Here is a 27,848-nt window from a genome sequence, read left to right on the forward strand (position 1 = left end):
TAGCTCCTCCCCGCTGCGCTCCGCCTAGCTCCGCCCCTCCGCCTAGCTCCTCCCCTCCTACTCCTCCGCCTAGCTCCGCCCCTCCGCCTAGCTCCTCCCCTCCTACCCCTCCGCCTAGCTCCTCCCCGCTGCCCCTCCGCCTAGCTCCGCCCCTCCGCCTAGCTCCTCCCCTCCTACCCCTCCGCCTAGCTCCTCCCCGCTGCTCCTCCCCGCTGCTCCTCCCCGCTGCCCTTCCGCCTAGCTCCTCCCCGCTGCCCCTCCGCCTAGCTCTTCCCCTCCTACTCCTCCGCCTAGCTCCTCCCCTCCTACCCCGCCGCCTAGCTCCTCCCCTCTTACCCCTCCGCCTAACTCCTCTCCCCTACCCCTCCACCTAGCTCCTCCCCTTTTCTCCCCTACCGCGAGAAACTGCGGTGCCTAAGAATATAACGAGCTCCAGAGGAAAGGGAAATTTGGCCTTCGGGACTTACCGTAGATCGCGAATGACGAAAAGAAAGATGGCGCCACCCACAGTGCATCCATGTGCTTTTTCCGGGTCTGAGCTGACTACCACCAGTTGCCGGAAGTGAAGCTTTGGGTCCCACTTCGTGAAGAGCTCTTTTGGGTCTGAGAGCGATTGGAACGAATTTACCGGCCGTCGCCATGTCTGGAAGAAACAACAACAAGCTGCCCAGCAATCTGCCTCAGTTGCAGAACCTGATCAAGCGGGACCCCACTGCCTATATAGAGGAGGTGGGTGGGGAGGCCGGGTGCCTTGGGCCTCGGGGACGGGGGCGGGGGAAGGGAGGACCCCTGGTTTTGCCCGTGAAAAGCATTTTTAAAACTTTTCTTAATGTTCTGGTTTCAGATAGCCTCAGCTACTTGAAAAAGAAGCAATAACAGCCCTTCTCTAGAATAGACGTTTGCTTATTTTCTCAGGATTAATTAATCTATTTTGTTGGCATTCCCCCCTCCCCCACTCTCACTTTGCGTTTTGATCCTGTCTCACTGTGGGTTTGAATCCCCTTTGAAGCTCAATCTCCTCGTACTAATAATAGTAACTCCTTGAAGGGCGCTCTTTCAAAGCCTCTCTAGTTTTCCTTAGAGTAATACGCGTTCTTGAAAAACACAGAATTTGAAAACCGCAAGAGAGCCATGGAATATTAACAGCATAAACGTTGGACACTCAGCTGACAGATAACTTGGGGAATTAAAATGGGGAAGCCAGCTCAGTGTGGTCAAAATCCAATGTTCTCAGTCAGTCTGGGGTCTGCAGAAACATGCAACTGACCACAAAACAAAACTATATAAAAACTCTTACACGTCCCAAACACATAATGATGTGGTGTTTGTTTTTTTTTTTTATTTAAAACCAGAAAACCCTAAAAACAAGCACTTCCCCCCACAACCTAAGGCCCAGAGAGGTTAGATGAGTTTACGGAGTTCACGGAGCTGATAAGTGGTAGCTGTGAGAGACCATACTGATGCTATGACTTCCAAAGCAGCGTTTGTTCTAATATGTCACAGCTCTGTCCCATGGTGACTATTTACTTCCATTTCTATTGACCTTCATACTCCTGGAGAAGGTAGGGCTGGTGACTTTGCACAGCCCCCCCCTCACTTAAATCCAACTGACTCTCCTATCATGACATCACCTCCCTGATGTCCTGGTCCTCTGAGAACAAAGGAGAAACAACAAAATAGCAAATAAGATGTTTCTGATAATAAAAGTTTGCTGAACATAATTAAGATACATCCTCAATTAAATTTCTAGTCATGAAAAAATGATCTAAATCACTACTGATCAGAGAAATGCAAATTAAGACAACTCTGAGACACCCCTACATATCTTAGATTGGCTAAGATGACAGGAACAAATAATGATGAATGTTGGAGGAGACGTGGGAAAGCTGGGACACTGATACATTGTTGGTGGAGTTGTGAAAGAATCCAGCCATTCTGGAGAGCAATTTGGAACTCTCTCCCAAAAGTTATCAAACTGTGCATACCCTTTGACCCAGCAGTGTTACTACTTAAATTTTAAAAGATCCCCTTAAAGAGGGAAAAAGACCCACATGTGCAAGAATATTTGTGGCAACCCTTTTTGTAGTGGCCAAAATTGGAAACTGAGTGGATGCCCATCAATTGGAGATTGGCTGAATAAATTGTGGTATATGAATATTATGGAATATTGTTCTGTAAGAAATGATCAGTAAGATGATTTCAGAAAGGCCTGGAGAGACTTATATGAACTGATGCTGAGTGAGATGAGCAGAACCAGGAGATCATTGTACACAGCAACAACAAGACTATATGATGATCAGTTCTGATGGACGTGGCCCTCTCCAACAATGAGATGAATCAGGCCAGTTCCAAAGTTTTGTGATGGAGAGAGCCATCTGCATCCAGAGAGAGACCATGGGGACTGAATGGGGATCGCAGTGTAGTACTTTCACCTTTTTTGTGTCGTTTGCTTATTTGTTTTTTTCTTTTTCATTTTTTTCCCCTTTTGATTTTTCTTGCGCAGCATGGTAAATGTGAAAATTGGAGTGGGGGAGAAGAAACATCCTCAGAGTTAGGATTGTTCCAAAATAGAAGAAGCTGATTGGGAAATGACAGACCCTCTCTCACTGGTGATTTTAAAAAAGACTAGTGACCATTTGTTGTTTTTGTGATACCTACCTGTGATTTTTGTTCATATGAGGGTTGGGTTCCTCTATGGTGTTACACTTCTGAGAATCTGGGCTCTGAACTGAGTTGACATCATTCTTGTTTTGAGTGAATGGAGGAATTAGTGATAATAATAATAATGGCTAGTATATATGTAGTGCTTTATAAATATTATTTTGATTCTCATGAGTCTGGGAGATGGGTGCTGTTATTATCCAATTTACAGTTGAGAGAATTAAGGCAGATGTAATTAATTTAACTGCAAATATTAGGTTGGGCAGCTAGATGATGCAATGAATAGAGTGCTGGATCTGGAATCGGGAACATGAGTCTTCCTGAAGTCAGATCTGACCTCACAGACACTTGCTAGTTGTGTGATTCTGGGCAAATCTCTTAATCCTGTTTGTCTTAATTTCCTTATCTATAAAATGAACTGGAGAAGAAAAATGGCAAACTTGTCCTGTATGGACAATAAATAATATTAATTACTAATAATAAAAATGTATTTATACAAATATATAATTTTAATTATATTAATAAATAACAGTGTTTTGTTTTTTTTTTAATCCCCTATATGGGAACACAAAGAGTTAGACATAATTTGGCCACGTATATAGGTGATATCTGTGGTAGAATTTGTGGTAGACTCCAGGTCTAGTTCTTTCTCCATGGAGTCATCAAGTCCACTTATAATGAAGATAAGCCTTGTGGTGTGTTAGATTGGTTTGCACTAAAAGTCAAGGTGACCTGATTTTTTGTCACTTTTTGGGTCTTTATGCCTCACTTTTTAAATTTGGAAACTAGGGTTAGTAATACCTGCCCTGCTGTTTCACTTGATAATTGTGAGAATCATATAAAATACTTCGTATAAGTTTGTTGAAAACTAAAATGCTAATAGCATCTTGGTAATTCACATTTAAGATCTCGGTTCTTTGGGAGTTTAGGGCCAATGAATAGCCCTTTACTTTTCCAGCCTTGGGAGATAAACTAGGTTTTAAAACAAACAGGAAAAAAAAAAAACAACCACCCCATGTTACAATTCTATACAATTGCAGTATGGTGATTATGTTTTTAGGGTGTTGATTAAAGCATGATTTCAGGAAAACACCTTTGTAATATGAATCAAAGCTGCCATTGAGAGCAGCTGGTGAAAGAAACTTTCTAGAAACATTGAAGAAATTTTGGAGAAGAATTGGAACAAATGCAGTGTTTGGGGGTTTTTTAAGCATTGATTCATTATGGCCCTAAAATCATTGTCAATTACTCATAAAATGATCAAGTTGGATACGGACATGTGAAAGGACATGAGAAAAGTGTTTTTTAAAAATATTTTCTTTTTCTTTCCAGACCTTCCCCTCTTTTTTATATATACTCATACTTTTTTATATATACTCAAACACTGACTTACTCCAACCCAACTCACCTTATTGTTTTATAGTTTGTACATTTTTAAAGATATCCCATCTTTTCTCTTTCCTCCTCCTCATAACTTGCTCTTTGGCTGCAACAGTTTTGTTCAGAAATATATTTAAATATTAAACATTTTTTAAGTGCTTGCGGTGTACGGAGCTATGGATTTTAGAAATGGCGTTGTACCTATCCTGATAAAGGAATTTGTGGAGGGACATGATATTTTTCAGCTGTTCTCTAGTGTGTTTGGGGGAGACTCCTTATTCTTGTCCCTGTCTTTATTGAAACCTTCTAGTGCAGGTAAATCTAGTATCCTGGAGACTTTGTGGTTTATTGAATATTTTGTGATTTTCAATGGAATCCTCAGGTACTGGCCTATATCTTTCACTCATACAATTTTCACTCATTATGTGCCCTCGGTTAAGTCTTTCAGGTCACTTTTTGTGGGTAAGCCAGTATTAGTAATATACTGCAAATTACTTATTCTCACTATTTCTTTCCATTACCTTTTGGGTCACTTGTAATTTTTTTCTTTTTCTGAAATTGTGGTACATATATGCATTTTATATTTTAAATATTATATGCCTATATTATATATAATGGCAAATAACATCTAATGAGTGTGTTAGAGAGGAAGTGCATAGTGATATGGGTTATCAAGAATGGAAGGGGGAGTGCGAGAGAGAGACAGAGGCAAATAGAGAGAGAAGGAAGGAAGGGAGAGGGAGAGGTGGGATTGGGTCTAGGAAAGCTCCATCAGAAAGTGGCACTTGAGGTGGATTTTGAAAGTGGTGACTAACCTAGGTTCTGGAAGTAACATGGAAAACTACTTGGGACAGGAGAAGGGATGGCACAAGTACAGTGATGGCGAGTAATCTCATTTGGCAAGTGTGGCATTTGAGCTTTGCTTTGTAGATAGTAGAGGGCCATGGAGGGGTTTGAGGAGAAGCATAAGCAGAACTGCAGGAAAGAGTCCCTAGGCATCAGTTTGAAGAATGAATTAATTTTCCAAGAAGGGTCTTAGAAGCTGGTCCGGACCAACAGAGATGTCCGTATTGGAGCACTGTCAGTCAGGAGAGTGGCGAAGAGTCTTGGTGTTGAAGAAGAGGAGGGGAAAAGTCCAAAATAACACGAAGGTTTCAGACTGGATGAGTGGTGGGGCCCTTGAAGTAGATAATGAAGTCTGCTTGGAGGAGCAAACTGAATTGTGCTTTTGGATGTAAATGCTTAAAAAGGCAGCAACAATTACTGCAAATGAGTGTGTCTTCTCTAGAGGGCATATCAGAATATCCCCTGTCCTTTTGTGACTAGGGGAATCAGGCATTATATCACTAATACCTATTCCAGCAAGGTGTTTGATAAACTTTCCTGAATAGTCTGAGGGATAAGATAGAGATGTGTGGCCTGGATGAGAGTGTACCTTCAGATGATTTTAAGCTGTGTGCCTATGAAGATTTGTATTTTGTTTTGAAACATTTTGATAATTGTATATCAACCTGATTGGTTTCCTTTGCAATCATATGTATTTCATTTTATTAATTTAAGACCATTATTCTCATAAAAGTCCTAGGTTTCACTAGACTGTTAAAAAAAAAAAAAAGTCCATAAGATTAAAAAAAAAAAAAAGTTAAAAAGAATAACATATTTAGTATTTGTAAAGTGCTTTAATATTTGCTTATATTTTGGATTATATAAATTATATTATAATACATATTTATATTATATAAATTATATTATATTATATAAATTCTTAACTGGTTGAATGCCTGAACCCAAAGAAAAGTAATTAATGGATTATTTTTGCCTTCAAGAAAGTTTACAAATTGCTAAGAATACTAAGAAAATGTTCTATCATATTGGCTATTATAAACTTCGTGAAGATTACATATGTAAAAACTTTAAAGACTCAGGAGAGAATGTGGAGTCATTTCATGAATCTATATATTATCTTTCTACAGTTTATGCAGCAGTATAATCACTACAAGTCCAATGTGGAAATTTTCAAATTACAACCAAATAAACCCAGCAAAGAACTGGCTGAATTGGTGATGTTCTTGGCTCAGGTAAGATGATGCCCCTTGAAGACACACTTGTGTTTCTTAGTAATATCTAACTCACCAAATTTTTTTTTCCTATTCATGGCTTCAGAATTGTGCCAGGAGCTGGATTTGCACTTAAATATGATATACTTAATAATTTCAGTTGTTGCTTGATAACAGGAATGAAGGAAGGGAAGGGAGGAGAGAGGGAAGAAGGAAGGGATTATGGTTGTTTGACTCGTGAATACTTGCCCTTGCCATAGCAACACAGTGACCCCTCATTTGCTTCAAGCAATCTTGAGATGCCCTGATTTTAGAATTCTTGGACATTCTAATGCTTCCCTTCTTAATTTTGGTAGTGGTATAAAAATCTAGTTCTCTGGCCTCATAAGATAATCTTGTAGAGATGGCTTATCCAATAAAAATCCTGGTCAATCTGATGTACCAGGTCAGACAGTAGTCTTTATTACCTGGCACAAGATTGACTGTTGGGTGATAATAAAATTTTTGGCTTGAGCAGTTAAAGTCATTTGCTGAATTGTAGAAAGATTATGAGTACTTCATCTGCCAAATGTTGAATTTATCGACTTGGAAGTATTACATGATGAAGTGCTGAAAGATGCAGAAGGAAGTTGTAGGAAAAGGAGTAAGTTTGGGCACAAAAGGTAACTGTAAGTCATTTGGGGAGGGGGGAAAAAATAGAGAGCAAGGGGATTGACTTCTGTTGATGTTTTTGCAAAACAGCTTTAAGAACTTCCATCACACTCATCTAAGATTCAGAGGAGTCTTTGCTTTGTTACAGGTGGGTCACTGTTATCCAGAACACCTGGTTGACTTCCCACAGCAGCTGAAGGAACTTCTTTCTTACAACCACACAGTCTTGGATGCAGGTCTTCGAATGGTGAGATCATCAGGGCTTGAATTAATAAAGTTAATAGTCTGTTTCTTCTTGAGATTTTTAACGTAATCCGAACTCCCTAAAATGGGTAATGTCCCTGTTGATTTTAAAACTGAGGGTAGGAGGAGGCTTTGTAGGAGTTTGTAGCAGAATAAGCAGCTCCTTTTAAATCTCAGAAAAAATGGTTTTGTACTTTCAGAATGCCTGCCATTTTATCAGAACTCTATTCCTTTCTCTTTCAGCAGCTAGTTTAGATCATGTCCATCTGATACAGATTCTTTCACCTTATCAGTCTCTTGTCAAGTGCCATGGGCTTTGTTCCTGCTGGCACACTTGTACTTGTCTCCATTCTTCAGGCCCTCATGCCTTTCACTAAGACTATTGCAATAACCTTCCAGTGGATTTTCTTGCCTCTGTTTGTTCCATAGTGAAAACCTTGTTAGAATATCTATCCTAAAGCTCAGCTTTAAGAAGCTATGTCGTCCTAGGACTGTTTACTCAAAAATTCTCAGGGACCACCCGCCTGTTGCCTGCAGAGCAGTGTCATCTGGCTGCTTGTCCAGTCCCTGCTGGAGACTTGCTCTTTGGTCTTTTCCCTAGGCACCTACCCTGGGCCTGGCAATGTCATGGGGTCTTGGACTGAATTTGAATGCAAGTGTCAGAATAAAGTTTGTTTTTTCTCTCTTTCCTTAGACATTTTGCAAAGCTTTGATGCTACTGAGAAACAGGAATCTCATCAATCCAACCAGTTTATTAGAACTCTTCTTTGAACTTCTGCGTTGCCATGATAAGCTTCTGAGAAAGGTGGGAGCAGGATGATTGATTGTCCCTTGGAACAAATTGTCAACTAATAATAACTGACGTTTGTGAAATTTTGAGTTTGGTTTATATTCTTTAAATGAGTGTTATTTTCCCCTTTCATATAATTAATATGGGCCACTAATGGTGCAGTGGACTTTTGAGTGCCAGGCCTGGAGTCAGAAGCCTCATCTTCCTGAGTACAAATCTGGCTTCAGATTATTAGTTGTGTGACCCTGGGCAGGTCCCTTAATTCTGTTTGCCTCAGTTTCCTCATCTGTAAAATGAGCTAGAAAAGAAAAATGACAAGCCAACCCTATATCTTTCCCAAGAAAAGCCCAAGTGGAGTCATAAAGTCAGGCACAAAACAACCAAAAAATAATAATTAATGTCAGGGGGGAAAAGATGATATTCTTGAGTCATTCAACATGCTTATGATTGAATGTATTGAAAAAAATCATATTTTGTTAAGGCCTATAAATGGGATTTTTTTCTTTCCTTAGACTTTGTATACTCATATTGTGACTGATATCAAGAACATCAATGCCAAACACAAGAACAACAAAGTGAACGTTGTGAGTATCCTGCTTTTGGCTTTCTCCGAAGCCCGGGGCTGCTGGTCTGTCTTGACGCTTTGGGATTCTCTTTCCATTCAAGGTGCTGCAGAACTTCATGTACACTATGTTAAGAGACAGCAATGCTACAGCTGCCAAGATCTCTCTGGATGTGATGATTGAGCTGTACAGGAGGAACATCTGGTGAGGAGAAAATGTCTTACAAAGCAAGCCCCCCAGTGCCCCAAAGTACTCCCATGAAACGTGTGGAGAGGTTCACTTCTTTCATGAATTCAGGCTCTTTCCCACTGCTTTGATTGAACCATTAAGTGGAAACTAAATAAAATCTCGATGAACATCACAATTTATGACCAAAAACTGTCATAGAATAATAAACCTTAGACAAGGAACTCTCTAAGAGTGCCCTGGGAACTGGTCCCTGGTTCTGGACATTCCCTCACTGCTGTGCTTTTTTCTTTAAGCATTGACCTCTAAATATTTGCATTTAAATTTCTTTTTACACACACACACACACACATACACACATAAACAAAATCTTGTTTTCTTTGATCAGTTTGTGGCACACCGCTCTGTGCAGAGGAAAGAAAGAGTTCAGTGAAAAATTTCCTTGTGGTTTTTGACATAAAATATTTTCTTTCAGGAATGATACCAAAACTGTCAATGTGATCACAACTGCATGCTTTTCTAAAGTCACCAAGGTGAGACTCTATGTGAAACTCTGCAGGAAATTCTGATGGGTTTTTGTGTCACCTCCTTTCTCTCCAGAGAGAGTTTCTAACATATGGGATGCTTTCATAGAAAGAGAGGAGCTTTCACCTAATAAACTTATTTCTTCAACTAACTTTTCTATCTTCCTTCCCACTTGAGAAAAAAGCTCTTATAACAAATAATCATAGAGAAGCAAGACAAATCCCTACATTGGCCATATACATCTTAGTCTGCACCCTGAGTGACGAAGTACTTTATGATGAGTCCTTTGGAATCATATCTGGTTGTTTTGATCAAAGTGCTTAGGTCTTTCAAAATTGTTTGTCTTTCTTTTTCTTTTTTCCTGAGGCAATTGGAGTTAAGTGACTTGCCCAGGGTCACACAGCTAGGAAGTGTTAAGTGTCTGAGACCAGATTTGAACTCGGGTCCTCCTGAATTCAGGGCTGGTGCTCTATCCATTGTGCCACCTAGATGCCCAGTGTTTGTCTTTCTAATGATGTTATTGTTATCTAATGCTTTAGTTAAGCTACGTTTTGATATTCCAAGTGCGCCTTCCAGTACACTTACTATGTTATGACTTTTCTCCTCTATTTGACATACTCTTATTAGGTATGATAAGTTACTTTGTTGAGGAGGGTGACGGGCGGTATGTGGACACCCTATTGCTGATTTCAATTAAGCTCTCTATTCTTAATTTACTTTACATTGCATCAGTTCATACAAATCTTTAATTGCTCTGAAGCTGACTGTCTTGTCAATTTTATTAGCATTTAAAATATATTCCATTACATTCATATACCATATTTCTTTTATCATTCTCCAATTAATGAGCATTCTTCTTGGTTTCCAGTTCTTTGCCACCCCAAAAAAAAAAAGTGCTATATTTTGAAATACATAGGTCTTTCTCCTCTTTTTTGCATTTCTTTTGGATATAGGCCTAGTAATGATATTGTTGGGCCATAGGGTATGCACAGTTCAAAAACTTGTTGAACATATTTCCAGATTTTTTTTTTTTCTAGAATGGCTATATCAGCTCAGAACCCCACTAACAGTTTTCCCACAAAGATAGGAAACTTCAACATTTGACGTTTTCATTCTTTGTCATCAGGCATATGAGGAGGAGCATACCTTAATTTGCTTAAATTTCTTTTTCTCTGATTAGTGTTATGTAGCATTTTTTTCATATGACTGTTCTTGGCTTGGACTTCTTCCTTTGAACACGTCTAAGTCATTTAACCACTTATTAAGAAGCTTACTTTTTTATGAAGCCACATTTATACTTTAAGCAGCTCTCCAACTTGAAACATGATTGAAAGAAACCAAATAAAATTATTTGGTGGAATCATTAGAAAAAAATAAATTTATATTAAAAGACAATCTCTTTAATTTGGTTCTATATTTCCTCTGCTAGCAGTTAAAGTGATAACATATCTTGGGGTTATTTCTTTCTTAAGGATCAGACCTTAAACCAAAATCACTCTGATTCTAATTGGTGAACAGTAGGGCCCAGGCCAAGCCCCATTTAGTCATTGGATCCTAATCAACTCAAGATTGAATGTAAATAGCAATCATTTTGCTTTGGCCAGAAACCCTGAATGTCTTCCCCTTCCAGATTTTTTATTTTGGTTTTGGGGGGCAATGAAAGAAGAGATTGTTTGTCTCAGTTGTTCCTGGCTTTAATCACTGAACGGGTGCAGCCTCAGTCAAACTGAGACCTGTCAAAGACCTTATCTTTAAAAGGCCGAGGTGTCCCCCTGCATCCAGGGCCATCTCCAGTCCTCCTGATCTGTATCTAGCCATTGGACCCTGATAGCTCTAGAGAAGAAGGTGAGACAGGTGACCTGGCCCAGCACTCCCTCACTTAAATCAGTTCACTTGCATGTCATGGCATCCCCTCCCCTGAAGTCAAGGGATGTCCTTTTGAGAATGAAGGGTGGCATATGAACCCAAGCACAGTATGGACCCCTAGTGCTTGGGGCAGCTACATGGCGCAGTAGATAGAGCACCAGCCCTGATGTCAGGAGTATGTGAGTTCAAATCTGGCCTTAGATACTTACTAGTTGTGTGACCCTTTAGACCAAAAAAATACCAGTAACTAGTACACTTTCTCTTGACAACATGTTTGTTGTATTACCTTTGTAATTGAAACCATGATAATAATAAGTTTTATGTAGCTCTTTAAGGCTTACAGAATACTTTACAAATATTTTATCTCATTTTAAACTCAGCTACCCTGGAAAGTAGATGTATCTTCATTTTATAGAAGAGGAAAGTGAGATAAGCAGAAGTTAGTGACTTGCTCAGGATTACCCAGCTCGTGTCTGAGGCTTTTCTTAAGCCAGGTCCATGTGCCATGTAGCTGCCCTAAATATCCAAAAGAGTTCTCTTTTAGAAGGAGAATATATGTACCAGGGCTTTTTTATGAAAATGGGGGTAAGCTTCCAAATGAGAACAACTTTATTTTTAGTTTCTTTTTAACTTTTTTTCTTTAAGACTTCACTTTTCTTTTTTCTTCTCCACTGACTATAATGAGATGTGTGCTAAGAGCATTTTTTCCTAAATTTGATTTTTTAAATATATTATCAGGAAATAGGAGGAGAATGTGTGTCCTTCAGAGTTTAGGTGAAAGCCAGATTTGTTGGGAAAAGCGTGATCTATATTCACATGAGTACTATGTGTCCTGAAAGAAAGTCAAGTAGTGCGTTAGTTATTAAGTAAACAAGGATTAGTCATACATAGAGGCCTAATTTGTGGTTTTGACATTTCAATCATTTTTGTCTTTTAAGTATTTTTCCTTATCTTTAGGAAGTAAACTTAATTTGGCCTGAGATAAGAAGTGGGAAAATGAAATTCCATCCCTTCTTTGTAGAGGTGGAAATGGTGCAGATGTAGATGGTTGCTTATGTACTTCTGACGTGCTTGATGGCTTAGTTAGTTTTGCTGTATTATTTCGTCTGTTTTTCATTCTGTTATAAGAGATCTCAAGCTGGTAGTACATGTGGAAATGAAAATGATGTAGACACTAAAGATACCACTAAGTTTTTTAAAAGTTAATTGGCATCTTGCTGAACTGCTATTGCTCTATTCCTATAGCTGTTACTTCCTTGACTTTCCCCATTTTTGACACTGGTGACTCTTTGTCTGCTGTTTACTTTCTCAGATGTGCTTCCCTTTTTCTTTGCTCTTCAGATACTAGTTGCTGGCTTAAAATTCTTCCTTGGTAAAGATGAAGATGAGAAGCAAGACAGCGACTCAGAATCTGAGGTCTGTTGATTTCTTTCTACTTTTGAGGTATTCTGCAGAATCTATAGCTCCTCCTTGGAGGTCCATGTCTCAGTATAATTTCTCAAAATGCCTGAAAAAAGCCCAGTCTTAGTTACACTTAGATACTGAAGCTTTAGACTTTCCACTAGTGTAAGTGACATTCAGCTTCAAAAGAATGCCCATCATCAGTGTGGTTGAGGCTGCAGACCAGCTTTATATTAGAACCTTTTTTTACAGAGTTGTCCTTTAACTTTTTTAATCAGTAAAACTAGCCTATTTTGGTTATTTTGGAGGATGGAAACTAGTTTATGGCCATAATTCTAAGGAATGTTGTTAACGTTGGCTGCATCAAGTAAGTTTAAAAAATAGTATATAATCTGACAGCTTTGGAAGGAAATTTGGTTGGAGGGTGAGTTAGAGAAGAGGAGACAGTAATTGCTTCTGTAGACATTTTTCTTGTTCTTAATTTTACACTGGCCATTTTTTTCTTTAGGATGATGGTCCCACAGCAAGAGATTTGCTTGTTAAATATGGCACAGGAAAGAAAACGTCCAAGCACAAAAAAAAATTGGAAAAGGCCATGAAAGTCTTGAGAGTAAGACCAACGTGTGGGGATGGGAAAAGTGACATTTATGTATGTTGGGAGTGATGGAGAAGGAGCATCTCAAGAGTTTGGGGAAAATCTTTGTTACAGAACATTTATTCAAAATTTTTTTTTTGTAGTTTAAAAAAAAAAAGATGTTAAAAATATAAAATCTTTAGTGAAAAAAAAAATGAACATATTGGTATAAGACAAATTTGAACTTTTCTGATAAATGAAAATGATTCCACTACGGCAAATACTGTGACTTCATTCAAGTAAGCTTTCCATTCTTCTTGGGCCAAGAAGACCTGTGTTTCTAATTTAGGAGAAGCAGAGGACATTGTCTTTTTCAGTTAGTTGGTCTAGTCAATTTTTAGTTGTGTCTGACTTTTTATGACTCCATTTAAGGATTTCCTGGAAAAGGTATTGGAGTGGTTTGTCATTTCTTTCTCTGCAGGCAAACAGGGTTAAGTGACTTGCCCAGTGTCATATAGTCTGGGGACAGATTTGAACTCAAGAAGATGAATCTTTCTGTTTCCAAGTCTAGCTCCCTATCCCCTGTATGTCTGGCTATTCCAGGATGTCTAATACAAGACATCACATCATCAGTTGTTTCCATTTTGTTCTCTGTACACATTTCAGACCACTCCCTGTGATATATAATATATCTTGCTTTGAAAAATTATTAATGTAACCATCAAGAAGAAGATATAAAGGAGAATAACATCAAAAATTTTATATAAAACCACAAACTTGTTGTTTACAGTTTATTTTGTATGTGAGAACCTAAATCATCAACAAACATGAATATTTTCAGTGTACAAAGAAGAATGAAAAAAAGAATCTTTTAGAGACTGTGGACTTTATTTTTTAAAACTATATATCTATGTGTGTAGGTATAAAATATATTTATATAAAAGAGAGTGTGGATTTATATACAATCTTTTTTTTTTTAAGGTAGATAGATATAATGTTAAAAGAATGTATATAAACTTTTAAGTTAGTAATGTAATTGCCCTGTTTGTTTCCTTGTCTCCTCCTGACACCCTCCCACTCTCCAGCTGTATTTTTCTCTGGGTAGTTAGGGAGTTAAACTTAACAATGTTCTTTCTTGGTGTGTAAAGCCTGTCACCCTCCGGGTTTGCCTTAGTCTTAGCAGGGGTAGGCTATCCAAGAGCTCTGCATTTTCAAAGTCTTAGCAGAGGGAAGCTTTCTGTAACTTTTTAGGGTTGGTTTGAGGGAGTAGGTGATTTGGAACTTCGCATCAGGTAGTGATTTACCTATGTCATGACTACCACGACTTCTGCAGTAACATTGATATCAGATGAATTCATGGGGCTAAATATCATTTGTTTTTCTTTCAGAAACAAAAAAAGAAGAAGAAGCCTGAGGTGTTTAATTTCTCAGCCATTCATTTGATTCATGATCCCCAAGGTATTTGATATAAGGCCTTTAAGATCTGTTACTGTGCTTGGCTGGTGGAAACTACCAGGCCCATCTCATGAAACTCAAATGGCAGGCAGTTTCTCTGCCATATGCATTCCCTGTGTAGACATGGATGGATATCTATAAATGGAGCCCAGATCAATCAGTTTTTACTTTGCATGTTAAAGCCTCTACTTCTGAAATCGTTTGACTTGGTTTGGACTTTTCTTCCTCTGGATTTCATTTTTATTTTTTCAGATACTGCAAGCATAGATAGATGATTCCAGGTCATGTCATGTTACTCCATTTTCCCGCATCCTGATGTTACGATTTGACTCTTGAATGCATGTGAACCATTGTCTTGATCCTCTGTCCCTTTGCCTCATTCAGGCCTGAGAAGTGGCCACAATGCCCAGCAGGAGTCATCTCTCTGGTTCTCTGTCTTACAGATTTTGCTGAGAAGCTTCTAAAGCAGCTGGAGAATTCTAAAGAGAGATTCGAAGTCAAGATGATGCTCATGGATCTCATCTCCAGATTAGTGGGAATTCATGAGGTTTGAAGCATTTTGTAGCCTTTTCTTTTTCTTTTCTTTTTTTTTTTTTTTTTAAATAAGAGATAGTGAAATGGGTTTGGGAGCTTCAGATGGAAAAGATATTGGAGGATTATTCCTAATGATGGGATCCTAGATCCAGCCCAGTTGCAACCTTAGACATCTCTCAAGAAGGACCACTGAAAAGGGAATTTTCCACAGTACTCCCACAGGGAGCACTCCAATTTCAGATCACAGAACCTCAGATTTAGAGCCAGAAGGAGGAATCTTATCCTGTTTCCTCTACAGATTAGGAAATGGAGGCCATGAAATTGAATTGACTTTGGATCATACAGAGTGAGGATTTGAACCCTCTTCACAATCCCATCCCCCATAGTTTATGCCATTGATTCTGGAAGGGGGCCACGAGAGGGATAAATGCCTTTTTATCAAGCACCAGGCACCAAGCAGCAGCCAAGGACACCGGCATGAAGCTATGGATCAGAATTTCCTGCATAGTCCTCTGGGTTATTTTGGGAAGCGAGGATATTGAAGCATTTCTTTATAGCTGTAATTTCTGGAGACCCAGGAGAACTCCAGGCCAGAGATAGAAGTTCAGTGGGCTGACCTTAGACTTTCCTATGCTTTGCCCTCAGTACAGCCTTCCTTGCCAGACACAGGGACTAGTGTTGCCTGATGGGAATCGATCTTATTGCATTTAATAATGCATCGCATGCTTTTAGGAAGATTGGAATTTGAGAACACCAAGGTGTATAAACTGGTACTTTGCTTTTTTTTTAATCCATAAGACAAAGGACATAGAGTAGGATGAACATTTTTATTTCCAAGTAAAGTTATAATTTCTGTGTGTCTGTTGATGTGCCTGGCCTATTCAGCATTAAGAATATTGACATGAAATACAATCTTTCTCCACAGCTCTTTCTTTTTAATTTCTATCCCTTTATACAACGGTTCCTCCAACCCCATCAGAGAGGTAAGCCACCGTCCTCTTCATCTCCTTGGTCTTGGGACTTTATTAGAAGGACTATTTAAAGCCTGTTTTGAATGCATTGATTAGAAGTGAAATTCTCTAGAACAGAAGACAGAGGATTCTAGGATTTAGAGCTGAGTGTGACCTCAGAGATCATCTTACTGATTATGGCTCAAGTGAGCAAATTTGGTCCTAAAAGTAGTTCATTGATTTGCTCCAGGTGATAGCAGTTATAAAAGCAGAGACAGGATAGAGGAAATGGCTTTATTCTTTTGTGTGGTTTCCCAGCAGGTACAGTTATCTTGACAGTAATCTGCAGAGTCAGTTAGTTCCTATAATAGGAAGTCCTTTTACAAAACTACAGTGGAAAAGGAGAAAGGGAGGTGGTGGTGATAAAGATTAAAGAGTGTTTATTAAGTACATGTGACACGCCAAGCACTGAGCTAAGCTCTGGACATACAAGTAGAAGCGAGGCAGTCCTTGCCTTTAATGGAGAAAGGTCTTTTCAGTATAAAGAGGAGCTAGAAATGAGGAAGGGAAGGGAAAACAGGGAGTTTTGGAGGCCAAAGCCCCCACCCCCCAAGGTAAGACTGGCAGAGCCTGGAGAACCAAGGTAGAGTCCAAATTTCCAGTAGTATAAATAGGGCCATGGTGAGGAGATGAATTACATTTTCATGGGTTTTCCCTTTGTTTGGTCTGGGTGACCCTTCATCTCATGATTTAGGGAACTCCCAGTATGGACATTCCCTCACTGGTCCAGATCCCCATATGTCTTTCTGTGTACTCAGACAGTAGTTTGGGGCACCCAGTCTTTACCCAGGGCGCACAGTCAGTGTGTTGGAGGCAGGAGCAGCCACGGAGCTCCTGTGCAACACATAGTCTGTTCCTTTCAACCCTGGAAGCAGAACAAGAAAGAGATTTCTCCTCTTTTGTGTCCTTCGGACCGCCCCAAGCTTGCCACGTGCGTCTGTCTTGGAGTCCCTCGTAGAGGAGAGTTTCTCCAGCACAGGGCAAGTTGGGGGAGAGGAAGGGGACATTGGTGGTTTTATGTAGCATGTGCTTCGTGAGAGCCCTTGAAGGATGGATAGGTTACTACTAAGGAGCCAGCCCCCCCACTTTGAACTGGGCCAGACCCAGGCCCGCCCTGGTTTTCAAGTATGTGTGCATGAGGGTTGTAAGAACATCTGGTCCTGGAACATTGTGGTGGTGAGGCCTTGGTAAAACGGGGTATTTCAGTAAAAATGCAAATGTAAACAGCCTTTTCCCGCTGTCTTGATGTTTCAGAGGTGACAAAGATTCTTCTCTTTGCTGCCCAAGCAGCCCATCATCTTGTCCCCCCTGAGGTGAGTGTGACCTTTGTGACCTTTTCTGGTCTGGATTGACAGAGACTGGTATCCAGGATAGTTTTAGTTTATTGCTCTGTAATGATGGAGAAGGCAGCTAAGGGGTCTGTCCTAGAATAGGAAGATGAGTTCAAATCTGGCTTCAGACTCCCGGGTGAGCCTCGGTAAGTCACTTCTTCCTGTTTGCCAGAGAAGGAAATGGCGGACCATGCCAGTATCTTTGCTGAGAAAACCTCAGAAGAGGGTCACATAGAATCAGACCTGACTGAATGATTAAAAAAGTAGAAAATATAGGACCGTAGAGGAAGAGCTGGAAAGGGCTTCACAACTCCCTTGTTATGTACATAAGGAAACTGAGGGACAGAGCATGTCAATGGTCTGCTCAGACACCCATAGCCAGTAGAAGTCTGAGGCAGAGTTTGAACTCAAGTCGTCTATCTCTAAGTCCATTCCTTTTCAGTTGAAAAGTAGCCTCAAAGCTTAGAGCAGGAAATGACCTTTAAATTATCTAGAACAACTTTGGTTTTAGATTTTGCTGAGTTGCAGAGGTAGAATGATTTACTTAAAGTTAGATTAGAACTGGCCCTGGGACCCAGTCTCCTCATCAGTCCATCCATCCTTCCATCCAGTTCCGTGGTACCACTTCCAGGGGTCATTTAGATGTCTGACCTTGGCTGAAAGCCAACTATCTACCCCAAACAAGGGATGGTTTGTGCTGCCTCCTGCAGGAGCAGAGGGAAGGTGTCCCTCGAATTCTTGTTGGTTGGGGGTTACCGAGAAGTTGGATTTTCCTTTGTAGTTGAAAGTGATGCTGGTTTGTCTGTCTGAGCCCTGATAGACCCCCACACTGACACACAATAAGTAGCCCCAGTGGTCTTTGTGGTCCCCCAAGGGTCCCGGGAAGACTAACTAGGAATCTGGAGGTCCGGCTGGTTTTCCTCTGGCCGTGATGATTTGTGTGTTGATGCTTTCTTACCATTGCTGTGCAGATCATCGGGTCCTTGCTAATGACCGTGGCCAACAACTTTGTCACCGACAAGAACTCGGGGGAGGTCATGACGGTCGGGTAAGTAGCCTGTGCTCGTGGAATATTACGTTACACAAGTATCTGAGGTGCGCTAGTGAGCCGTCGTGGAAGCGCCGTGGTTTTCAGACTTACTGCCGAGGATTTTGTTTGGAACGGAGCTTGTACATTGATTCAGGGGGTTGAGGAAAAAAGGAAAGTGAGGGAGGCGGCTAGTCCTCCTTCCGTGGTTAACGGAGGTCCCCCACCCTCCATTCAGAGGGGCCCCAGTGGTCAGGGAGGCTGAGGACCAAGTCGGGTTTAATGTTCCGTGTGGTAAGGTCTCTGTGGACACGATGGAGTGTTCTTCTCCTCCCCGAGATTGTCTTTAAATATTCGGTCTCACTGGCCCAGTCTTTTTAAGAGGAATTGCTACTTAGCTGGGGTTACACTAAATTTTTTTTGTCCCTTTTGGGAGTTTTGAGTGCTTAAAGCCAGCTTTTTTATTTTCCCTTGGTCTGGCTCCCTCCTTTCCGATGGGACTCTGGGTAAATGGTTCTGAGGGCCACAAGGAGGCCTTTGTGGCCTCCAAGTTAACGGCTCTGGACTAAATATCTATTCTTGTAAGGATTTGAAGGGGTGGCCATCATAGCTAAGGCATTCTCAAGGCTAGAGAGGAAATGTCAAGTTTGGGCCGCACATGGAGATGAATGGAAGTAAAGCGGGTAAAACTAGAGCCGGAATTGGGAGCGCCAGGTCAAATACCAGCATGCCAGTTTTTTGAATAGAAGAGTGCCATGGTTGTGACAGCTAGGGGGCGCCATAGTGCACTAAGCACCGGGCATAGGGCAGGAAGGCTCTTCTCTCTGAGGTCAGATCCAGCCTCAGACACTTACAGCTGTGTGACCCTGTCTGCCTCCGTTTCCTCATCTGTAAAATGAGCTGGAGAAGGGAGTGGCCAACGTGCCGGTCTCTTTGCCAAGAAAACCCCAGAAGGGTCATAAAGAGTCAGACACAACTGAACAGCAGCAGTGACGGGGTCAGACCTAAACTAGAGGAAGGTTATTTTGGCAGCTGTGTGGAGAGCGGAGGCCAGACACAGGAAGATCAATTAAGAGTCCGTGGTGCACGTGATGGAAGAGACTGGGATGGGCAGGAGAGATGCAGGGGCTGGGAGGGGAGGGAGAGCGGAGATCAAAGACAGTTGAAGAAATGTGAGCCCGGAACATGAGGGATCCTGATTCCCTCCACAGGAGTGAGCGACTTAGAGAAGGGCTAGGTGTGTATGAGGGGGAGGGAGGTGATGAGTTTGGCCCTCTCAGAGCCGAGCTGCCCACCGGATTCCAGGCGGCAGGGTGCCACAGGCTGCTGGGGACGTGGGATGGCCTTAGGGAGGCAGGAGGCATCGAGATCTTCCACCTCCACTCAGCCACCCACTAGCCCAGTCACAGCACGTCAGGGCTGGAAGACCCTTCACAGATCATTTAGACTAAATTGAATGTGACTAGGAATTCCTTGTAGGAGATCTGAAGGTGGGAATAGTCCCACCTGCCCAAGAATCTATGGTGGTTCATCCAAACCTTGCCACCCATTTGTCCGCATAAGCCAATCACTGCATGTTTTTCTTTCTTCTTTAGGATTAATGCTATAAAAGAGATAACAGCTCGATGCCCGCTGGCTATGACTGAAGACCTTCTCCAAGATCTAGCTCAATACAAATCTCACAAAGACAAGAGTAAGTTGATTATCATTTTCTGTGCACTATATACCATGCCAAGTTGCCCATTTCTTCTTGAACACAAGGTGGTCCTTGCTGATATTTTGGGCTTATTTGAAATAGTGCGCTTTTTTTTAACTTTTTATTTTCAAAATATATGCATAATTTTCAACATTCACCCTTGCAAAACCTTGTGTCTCAAATTTTTCTCTCCCTCGCTTCCCCCCACCCTCCCTTAGACTAATCCAATATATGATAAACATATGAAATGATGTTTTTTGACACTTAGCCCAGTGTCTAGCAAGTGCTGGCTATTATCATTGTCATTATCATTATTTGCTGATGCATGGACTCTTTGATGCTGTAGATGTGATGATGTCTGCTAGAACCTTGATACAGCTCTTCCGAACTCTAAATCCACAAATGTTGCAGAAAAAATTCAGAGTGAGTAATCCCCATGGGCATCAGTTTCTGTTTTTGTTTTTCTGATGGTTATGAATTCTGAAGTGGTGTTGAAAGTTGCGTTTGAATTTTACTGTGCATGGAAAAAAATATTTGTAAGTGTATCTTTCCTACTCTGGGAATACATCCAAAAAAAGAAAATTAAAGATTAAGAAAAAAGGAAACTATGCTAAATGTTACCTAATTCATCTTTTAGTTGACATGTGCCCTTGGGAGTTTGGGGAAGAAACTGACTTGTGTCTTTGAAGCTCTGTGCTGCTGGGGAACTGGGGTCAGGCAGTTCATGAGCACCTTGAATTCTCCTTAGCCCAGCTCAACAGCTGTTCTTCCTGAGACACGATCCTTGTAGTCTAGAGGAGAAGTATAAAATAATAAACATACTAGAAATACAAAGCATCATCCAGTAAAGAACCATCATTATTCTCTTGGGGGTCAGGAATGCTTGTGATGATGATGATGTCCTACCTGGACTTCAAAGTTGACCAGAAATGGGGCAGCAGTGATGGAGTATTGGGGTAGGGAGGGGGGAAAGCTAGGGTGAGCCGAGAGCACAGTGCACTCTTTGGATGGAGCAAGGACATAGGCCAGGAAGTATCTGGAGAGAAGACCTGCAAGGGAAAAGTGCCCCTCTTTGTGTGTAGCAGCCCAAATGGCTGCCCACCTAGTTTGAGGCAGCTGGAGAGCCAGCCTTGGTGTTAGAAGGCCCCTCTGCAGCTTTGGACACTGTCAGAGCCACCTTCTCCTATTCTTTCTCCTCTGGATTTTCTTGACTGCGTGCGTGCGCTCGCTCACTCGCTCTCTTGCTCTCTCTCTCTTGTCTCATATCTGCTTCAGTTTGCTCATCTGTAAACCAAGGGAAAAAAACAAAAAACCTCCTTAGTTTCCTTATCTTGGTCTTCGTCTGTCTCAGGTTCATTATCTGTAGTTGTCGTTGTCGCTGGTAGGCCCTATGTCCTTTTCTCTTTTTTCTTTACATTTATCTATATAGATGATTCTCTAATCTATTTATTCCGCCATTATCTCTTTCCCTCTTACATCACCAACTGCCTTTTGGAAACTTCCGTTGAAAGCCACTGCTCAAACATACCATGTCCCAGAATAAAAACTCATTATTTCCTCCCAATCTCTCCCTTCATCCAATCTATATCATTATGAGTCCTGTCGTAGTCCTTGTTATTCTATACTAGTGGTCCTCAAACTTTTAAAATAGGGGCCAGTTCACTGTCCCTCAGACTGTGGGAGGGCCGGACTATAGTAAACACAAAACCTCATCCTCTGTCTCTGCCCCTCAGCCCATTGGCCATAACCCAGCGGGCCGCATCTGGCCCTTGGGCTATAGTTTGAGAACCCCTGCTCTAGAACATATCCTTTCAGCTCCTTTGTCATTTGCCAGATCTCGTAATTTCTTCTCAGAGTCTCTCATGTTGCACCCTTTCTCTCCACTGACACAGCCACTATCCAGAGCCAGCATATCAACCACACAAACTTCTGTTTGTTCTTTAAAGCTGGGAAGAGACTGGTTTTCCCAGTGATTAGAGCACTGGACTTAAGATTTGGATCCAGCTCCTGGATACACATTTTCCTGAATTCAGATCCAACCTCAGCTATTTATTAACTATGTCCTCAGACTACCTCTGTTTCCTCATCTATAAAATGGGGATTATACTAATAGCACGTATCTCTGAGAGTTGTTATGAGGATCAAATGAGATTTTTCAGTAATAATTGTAAAGCCCTTCACATAGTGGGTCACCATGCATGTCTTGTTTTTAACCTTGAGTGCACCTAAAAGGCTTTGTCTTGGGCCTTCTTCACTTTCTGCATCCTCTCAGTGATTTCATGAGCTCCCCTGAGTCCAGTTATCATACAAATGACAGCTTGGTCCAGCCTCAGTCTGCTGAGCTTTGATCCCATGTCACCAGCCAGCTAAATAGGCATTCCCCTACATAAACAGTCATCCAGATTTCTTGGAGGCCTCCTACTTAGCGAGTCCAGAGCAGACAAAACCTGTTCCTCTTTCTCACAGGTCTTCCTGCCTTGGAGATCACTATTCTTCTAGCCATCACCAAAGTTTGCAGCCTTAGAGGGATTCTCTTTCATTTGCCATATCCAGTCATTTGCTACCTCCAAGGCAAGGGTTCACTGACCTGGTGAAGTCACCTTCTCATCGAGTCCCTTTCTTCCAGCTCTCCTTTCACTGAAGTCCTATCCCTGAAGCACAGGTGTCTTTTTGCTACTCAGAAGTATCAGTGACTTCCTTTTACCTCCAAGTTGTGACTGCCTGTTTTTCCAAGTGTCTTATACAGTACTCCCCTTCACGTTTCCATCCCACTTCTGCCTTTTAAGATCCTTAATTTCCTTTAAAGCTCAGCTCAGGTTGTTATTGTCCAGTCATTTCACTCTTATCCAACTCTTGGTGTCCCCCAGGGAGTTTTCTTGGCAGAGACACTGGAGTACTCTACCATTTCCTTCTCTAGCTCATTTTATAAATGAGGAAACTGGTGAAGTGACTTTCCCAGAGCCACATAGTTAGCTGTGTCCAAGGCCATTAGAAAGACCTCTGGTCACCCTCTCAGCTCAGCTGCCCCTCCTCTTCTGATTTCTGCCATCACCAAAACTATCTGGTGTTTACTTGCTGTATGCTTGTTCTCCTGTGCATGTATTGTCTTCCCTAGGGCATTGTAAGCTCATTGAGCTTATCAATTAATAAATGCTTAGTCACTGCCTAATGATTGTTATACATTTTAGGGCAAACCTACAGAGGCTTCAGTGGAAGCAAGAATTCAAGAATATGGTGAATTAGATGCTAAAGATTACATTCCAGGGGCTGAAGTTCTTGATGTTAAGAAAGAGGAAGAGGACGAAGAGGATGATGATGGTCAGTGACTTCATTGTTTGGTTCAGAAATCCCTCGTGATGTCTTCGTAGTGAGTTGCACTCAGGACTCTTGTACACATCACAGCCTCACAGATTTAGAGTTGACACCTCAGAGCTTATTAAGTGCAGTCCACCTCCTTTTATTTTATTTTTTTTCCCTGAAGCAGTTGGGGTTAAGTGACTTGCCCAGGGTCACACAGCTAGGAAGAGTTAAGTGTCTGAGACCAGATTTGAACTCGGGTCCTCCTGAATTCAAGGTAGTGCTCTATGCACTGTGCCACCTAGCTGCCCCCACCTCCTTTTATTAATGAGGAAACTGAAACAGATCAAGTGATTCAAGATCCCATATAAGGGACTGAGCTGGGATTTGAACCCAGTTCTTCCTCCTTCCGGTCCCATGCCCTCACCATCCTAATGGAAGTATGTCTGGGTTATGGGGAGAAAGTCCTTCACAGGCTTGTTTTTGTGGTTGATTTTTCTTAGGTACAGATTTCTCTTTCCCAAGAACATGCCATTAGGTAAAATGTAGGTTCTGTGTTTGTTGATCATAGAAAGCCCAGAACAGAAGACTTGATGTGGTCCAAGGAGACCACTCTAGTGTCTTTCTCGGAGTGTGACAAAATTGTCACTTAAGTAGTTGCCACTCAGCTTTAGGAGAGTGCTGGATGCTGACCATGGGGGACCCTGGATAAAGTGCCAGATTTATCCTGCGTTTGAATTCCTCCTTAGACACTTGAGGGCAGCTCCAGACAGGTCATTTCGCCTTTTTTCCAGCCACTATTTCCTTACCTGTAAAGTAGAGATAATAGCAACCTCTACCCTCAAATTAGGTAGCATTTGGAAAGAACTTTGTAAACCTTAAAGCCCTATACACACAGCGGTTGTTACGCACAGTAGCATTTATACCCGAGGCCCTTTTGCATCAAGAACTATCCGTTTGTTTACTCATCAAACATTCCATAAAGATGACACCTGGAAGATGCTTTACCTGTCACCTGACTGCTCATCTTCAGGAGGAAGTGAGGTGAGGGGAATCAGAGCCAGGGTCCAGACTCGGAGTCCCGGCACAGTCACATCGCTCTCTGCCTTGTGCTGGCCTTGGGGCAGTGAGCCCCTTCCCCCGACACATGCTGGCTGGGGGGCCCTGGCCCAGCCCCGTGGTCCACTCTCCCTAGAGTCTGGGCGGAGGCATTGTGCCCATGGGGGTTCCCCACACACCAGCCTAGGACAAGAGAGGCTTCTGGACTGGGGGGCTCCCCAAGCTGGGGTGGCTTAGGCTCCACCCTAGAGGGTAAAGTGCTTTCTCAGACTGCTGTGCATAACCAGCACTATTGTATTAGTTGGGAGGCAGAACTGTGGGTCCTGGGGCTGCCAGGGCCGTCACCCCACAAGTCACTGCCCTCCCCCCACCACCACTTCCTCTTCCTCCTTAACCTTGATAGCCCTTTGTGCTAACGTCCCGCTCCTCTCCCTGCAGATGGCTGGGAAAGCGCCAGCCTCAGTGAGGAGGATGAGGAGGGCGAATGGATCCAGGTGCACCACTCCTCAGATGAAGAGCAGCAGGAAATAGTAGGTGTTCCCTCTGCCTCCCAGTCTTACAAGTTATGCGGGAAGCTCCGTTTTGCCTGGGTCGGGCAGGACAGAAGTCTGACATGGATGGTCAGGCTGCCATCTGTGTTGGTGAGCCTGCGCATATTCCAGTTATTGCCCATTTAACATGGCTTTCTGTGTGTCTGTCCATCTGTCTGCCTGTCTGTCTGCAAGGCGGAGAAGCTGAAGAGCATGCCGGTGGAGGAACAAAAAGCTAAGGCGGCTGCAGTCAGCACCAGCCGGGTTCTGACCCAAGAAGACTTCCAGAAAATCCGCCTTGCCCAGCTGAGGAAAGAGATGGACGCTGCCCCAGGGAAGTCCCAGAAGAGGAAGAACTTTGACATCGAGGAGGAGGAGGAGGAGAGGTAGGACATGGCCGCCTGGGACGGGGCCCCCAAGGGGGCAGCAGCGTTCCCAGCAACCACATTTTCGAGCACCTCTTTCATGGGGTGTATTTTTTCCTGCAGGGGGGAGTTGCTTTCCCTGAGGGACATCGAACATCTCCATAAAAAACCCAAGTCTGACAAAGAGACGAGACTGGCGACTGCAATGGTGAGGGGTCTGCAGCTTTTAAAGGGGGAAGCAGTTTGTGAAAGCCCTCGGGGGGGGGCCACCGGGGGAAGGTGGGGGCCCCAGGGGGAAGTCCGGCTCACATGCCCTGGGCCCCTGGCAGGGCCTGGTGCTCGGTTATGCTTCTGTGTGAGGAGAACATTGGACTGCACAGCCTCAGGGGCCCCTTTGGGCTCTTGGGTCCGTGGCTCAGCGGGGCTGACAGCAGCCGATGGTATTCTGTTGTAGATAATCATGGATATATGAAGAAACATTTCTTAAGTGCTTGCTGTTACTGTGTTAAGTGCTGAGATTTAGGTCACTGTAAAGTACTTTACATATATTTGCTATCTGCTCCTCACAACAGCGCTTTTGATGTAGGTATACTATGTTATGCCCATTTTAAAAATCAAGATACTGAGGCAGACAGAAGTCATGTGACCAGGGATATACAGCTAGCAAATGTCTGAGGCAGGGTTTGCATTCGGGTCTTCCTGACTTCATGTCCATAGCTTGGTCCACTGTTCCTCCCGCTTCCCCTTCCCCTCCAACTCGTGTTTGTTATCTCTAACTACGTGGGAAAACAACCTAAATATGGCAAAGAGTGTGAAATAAATAGAGAAGAGGGATCTGTTATTTTATTTTATTTTTCCCCTCTGAGGCAATTAGGGTTAAGTGACTTGCCCAGGGTCACACAGCCAGGAAGTGTTAAGTGTTTGAGGCCAAATTTGAACTCAGGTCTGGTGTTCTATCCCCTGCACCATTTAGCTGCCCTGAGGGATCTGTTATTTTTAAAGAAAAATCAATCTTTTTGAATTAATAGGCTGGGAAGACAGACAGAAAAGAATTTATGAAGAAGAAGACCAGACTGAACCCATTTGCTAGTTCTACAAATAAAGAAAAGAAAAAACAGAAGAATTTTATGATGATGAGGTACAGCCGTAACGTGCGATCCAAAACGAAGCGCTCCTTCAGAGACAAGCAGGTGAGCTGGAGCCCGAGCCTGGGGAGCTGGCGCTGTCCGTCCCCGCATGCCAGCGAATGCCGTTTTACAGCACGGTGCAGAATCCTTGCAGGGGTCCTTCACTGGTGAAGGGTGAAGTTCTGGGTCTAGTTTTCTGGGACACTGTTGAATTAAGTGATCTCTGATCTACCTTTCTGCCCCGAGGATTCTGAGAGGGGGAAAGGCGGTCGTTCCTCCCCTGGCTGTTAGAAGGCAGTGCCCAGAGAAGGGGTTCCTGTCTGGCCACAGTTGCCCACAGGGGTACAGGTGGTTTTTGGTAAACGGCTGTGTGACCCACTTGAAATGTTCTAGAAACTGCATGGGCTTCTAAAGAAGGAAGCTTGGTTGGCGACAAGGGTATGACCATCTCAGGTGTGTAGCTGCTGTGGGATGGTGTGAGGGGGAACTGAGAGCTTAGGGTGTTGGAAGAAATGTCAGTGTGTGGGTGACCCCACATGTGAGGAGAGAAAGACGGAGCCTGGCATGTTGAGGGAAGGACAGCGTCTTGGGGCCTGGGCTGGCTGACGGCCTTGCCCGGGGAGAGGGTCCGGCCTCATCTCGGCATTAGAACCCGTGTAAATGCCACTTCTCCAGGGGGCACAGTGAGCCCCCATTTCCATGTGGCATCTTAGGAGTTACTTACCAAACGCATTTACTGCTTTCTAACTTCTTTATGCAGATTTCCCTAGGGATAATTCAGTAAGAATATAATTGCATCGTAGCAGGATCTAAAAAAGAGAGGTGACATACTGATTAACTTTTTTTTTTTTTAACCTTCCAGTTGGCTCTCCGAGATGCACTTTTGAAAAAGAAGAAAAAACTAATGAAATAACCACACCCATGGGTGACAAGTGCCATCTTTGCAGCATTGCTTTGGAATAGCAAGGGATTCTTGTTGAGATTAGCACCTTTGGAATAGCAAGGGATTCTTGTTGAGATGAGCTCGGTTTGTTGGAAGGTGTAGACTCACAGAACCTCCAAGCTGGGAGAGACCTCAGGAGCCATCTATCCGACCTAAATCCTACCCAGAAGGAGTCCCTACTCTAACATTTACCCTGAGGACTGGTCACTGCCTGTGCTTAATGAACATCATGGACAGGATGCCCTTATTGATTGCACAAAATGTTTCATTAGTTAAAAGTATTTTTATTTTGGAGATGGAAAATTGCTGATATCTATAAAAATTTATAGAATAGAAATAAATTATTTGTCCAGTGGACATCTATTTTATAGTCAGCCCAGAACTGTATGGCATAGATGACAATGCAGATGTAAGCCCTGACTTAATAATCTGCATTGTGTTAACCCAATGAATGACCGACCTACAAAAATTTGTTCAAACTACTATAATACATGTCGAAGGGTTGAATATTTTTTCAATACATAAGAAAATAATTGGTAAATATCTTGCATAAAAAAATAAACTGAATTGTATATAA

At 42.3% G+C, this 27,848-nt stretch overlaps 1 protein-coding gene across 1 annotated transcript; it reads left to right on the forward strand.

Moving 5' to 3' along the window:
- On the forward strand, positions 1 to 27,848 carry SDAD1 (SDA1 domain containing 1). The gene is made up of 23 exons (XM_074275696.1): positions 1 to 143; positions 190 to 729; positions 6,015 to 6,119; positions 6,898 to 6,996; positions 7,687 to 7,797; positions 8,295 to 8,366; positions 8,449 to 8,549; positions 9,007 to 9,064; positions 12,264 to 12,338; positions 12,832 to 12,933; positions 14,286 to 14,355; positions 14,796 to 14,899; positions 15,812 to 15,869; positions 17,151 to 17,209; positions 18,199 to 18,275; positions 19,850 to 19,947; positions 20,297 to 20,373; positions 23,139 to 23,268; positions 24,745 to 24,836; positions 25,032 to 25,222; positions 25,325 to 25,409; positions 26,230 to 26,391; positions 27,191 to 27,848. The coding sequence occupies exons 2-23, from the start codon at positions 640 to 642 to the stop codon at positions 27,239 to 27,241; spliced, it is 2,067 nt and encodes a 688-aa protein (XP_074131797.1). The 5' UTR covers positions 1 to 143; positions 190 to 639; the 3' UTR covers positions 27,242 to 27,848.

This window comes from Sminthopsis crassicaudata, chromosome 6, assembly GCF_048593235.1.
Source record: "Sminthopsis crassicaudata isolate SCR6 chromosome 6, ASM4859323v1, whole genome shotgun sequence".
NCBI classification, from domain to species: domain Eukaryota; kingdom Metazoa; phylum Chordata; class Mammalia; order Dasyuromorphia; family Dasyuridae; genus Sminthopsis; species Sminthopsis crassicaudata.

What these genes read in the sequence shown, in the direction of transcription:
- SDAD1 (XM_074275696.1), top strand. Translation starts at nt 640, where the DNA reads ATGTCTGGAAGAAACAACAACAAGCTGCCCAGCAATCTGCCTCAGTTG. An exon ending in CTGTACAGGAGGAACATCTG is followed by an intron (nt 8,550 to 9,006) that starts GTGAGGAGAAAA and finishes ATTTTCTTTCAG; the next exon opens with GAATGATACCAAAACTGTCA. An exon ending in GAGGAGGAGGAGGAGGAGAG is followed by an intron (nt 25,223 to 25,324) that starts GTAGGACATGGC and finishes TTTTTCCTGCAG; the next exon opens with GGGGGAGTTGCTTTCCCTGA.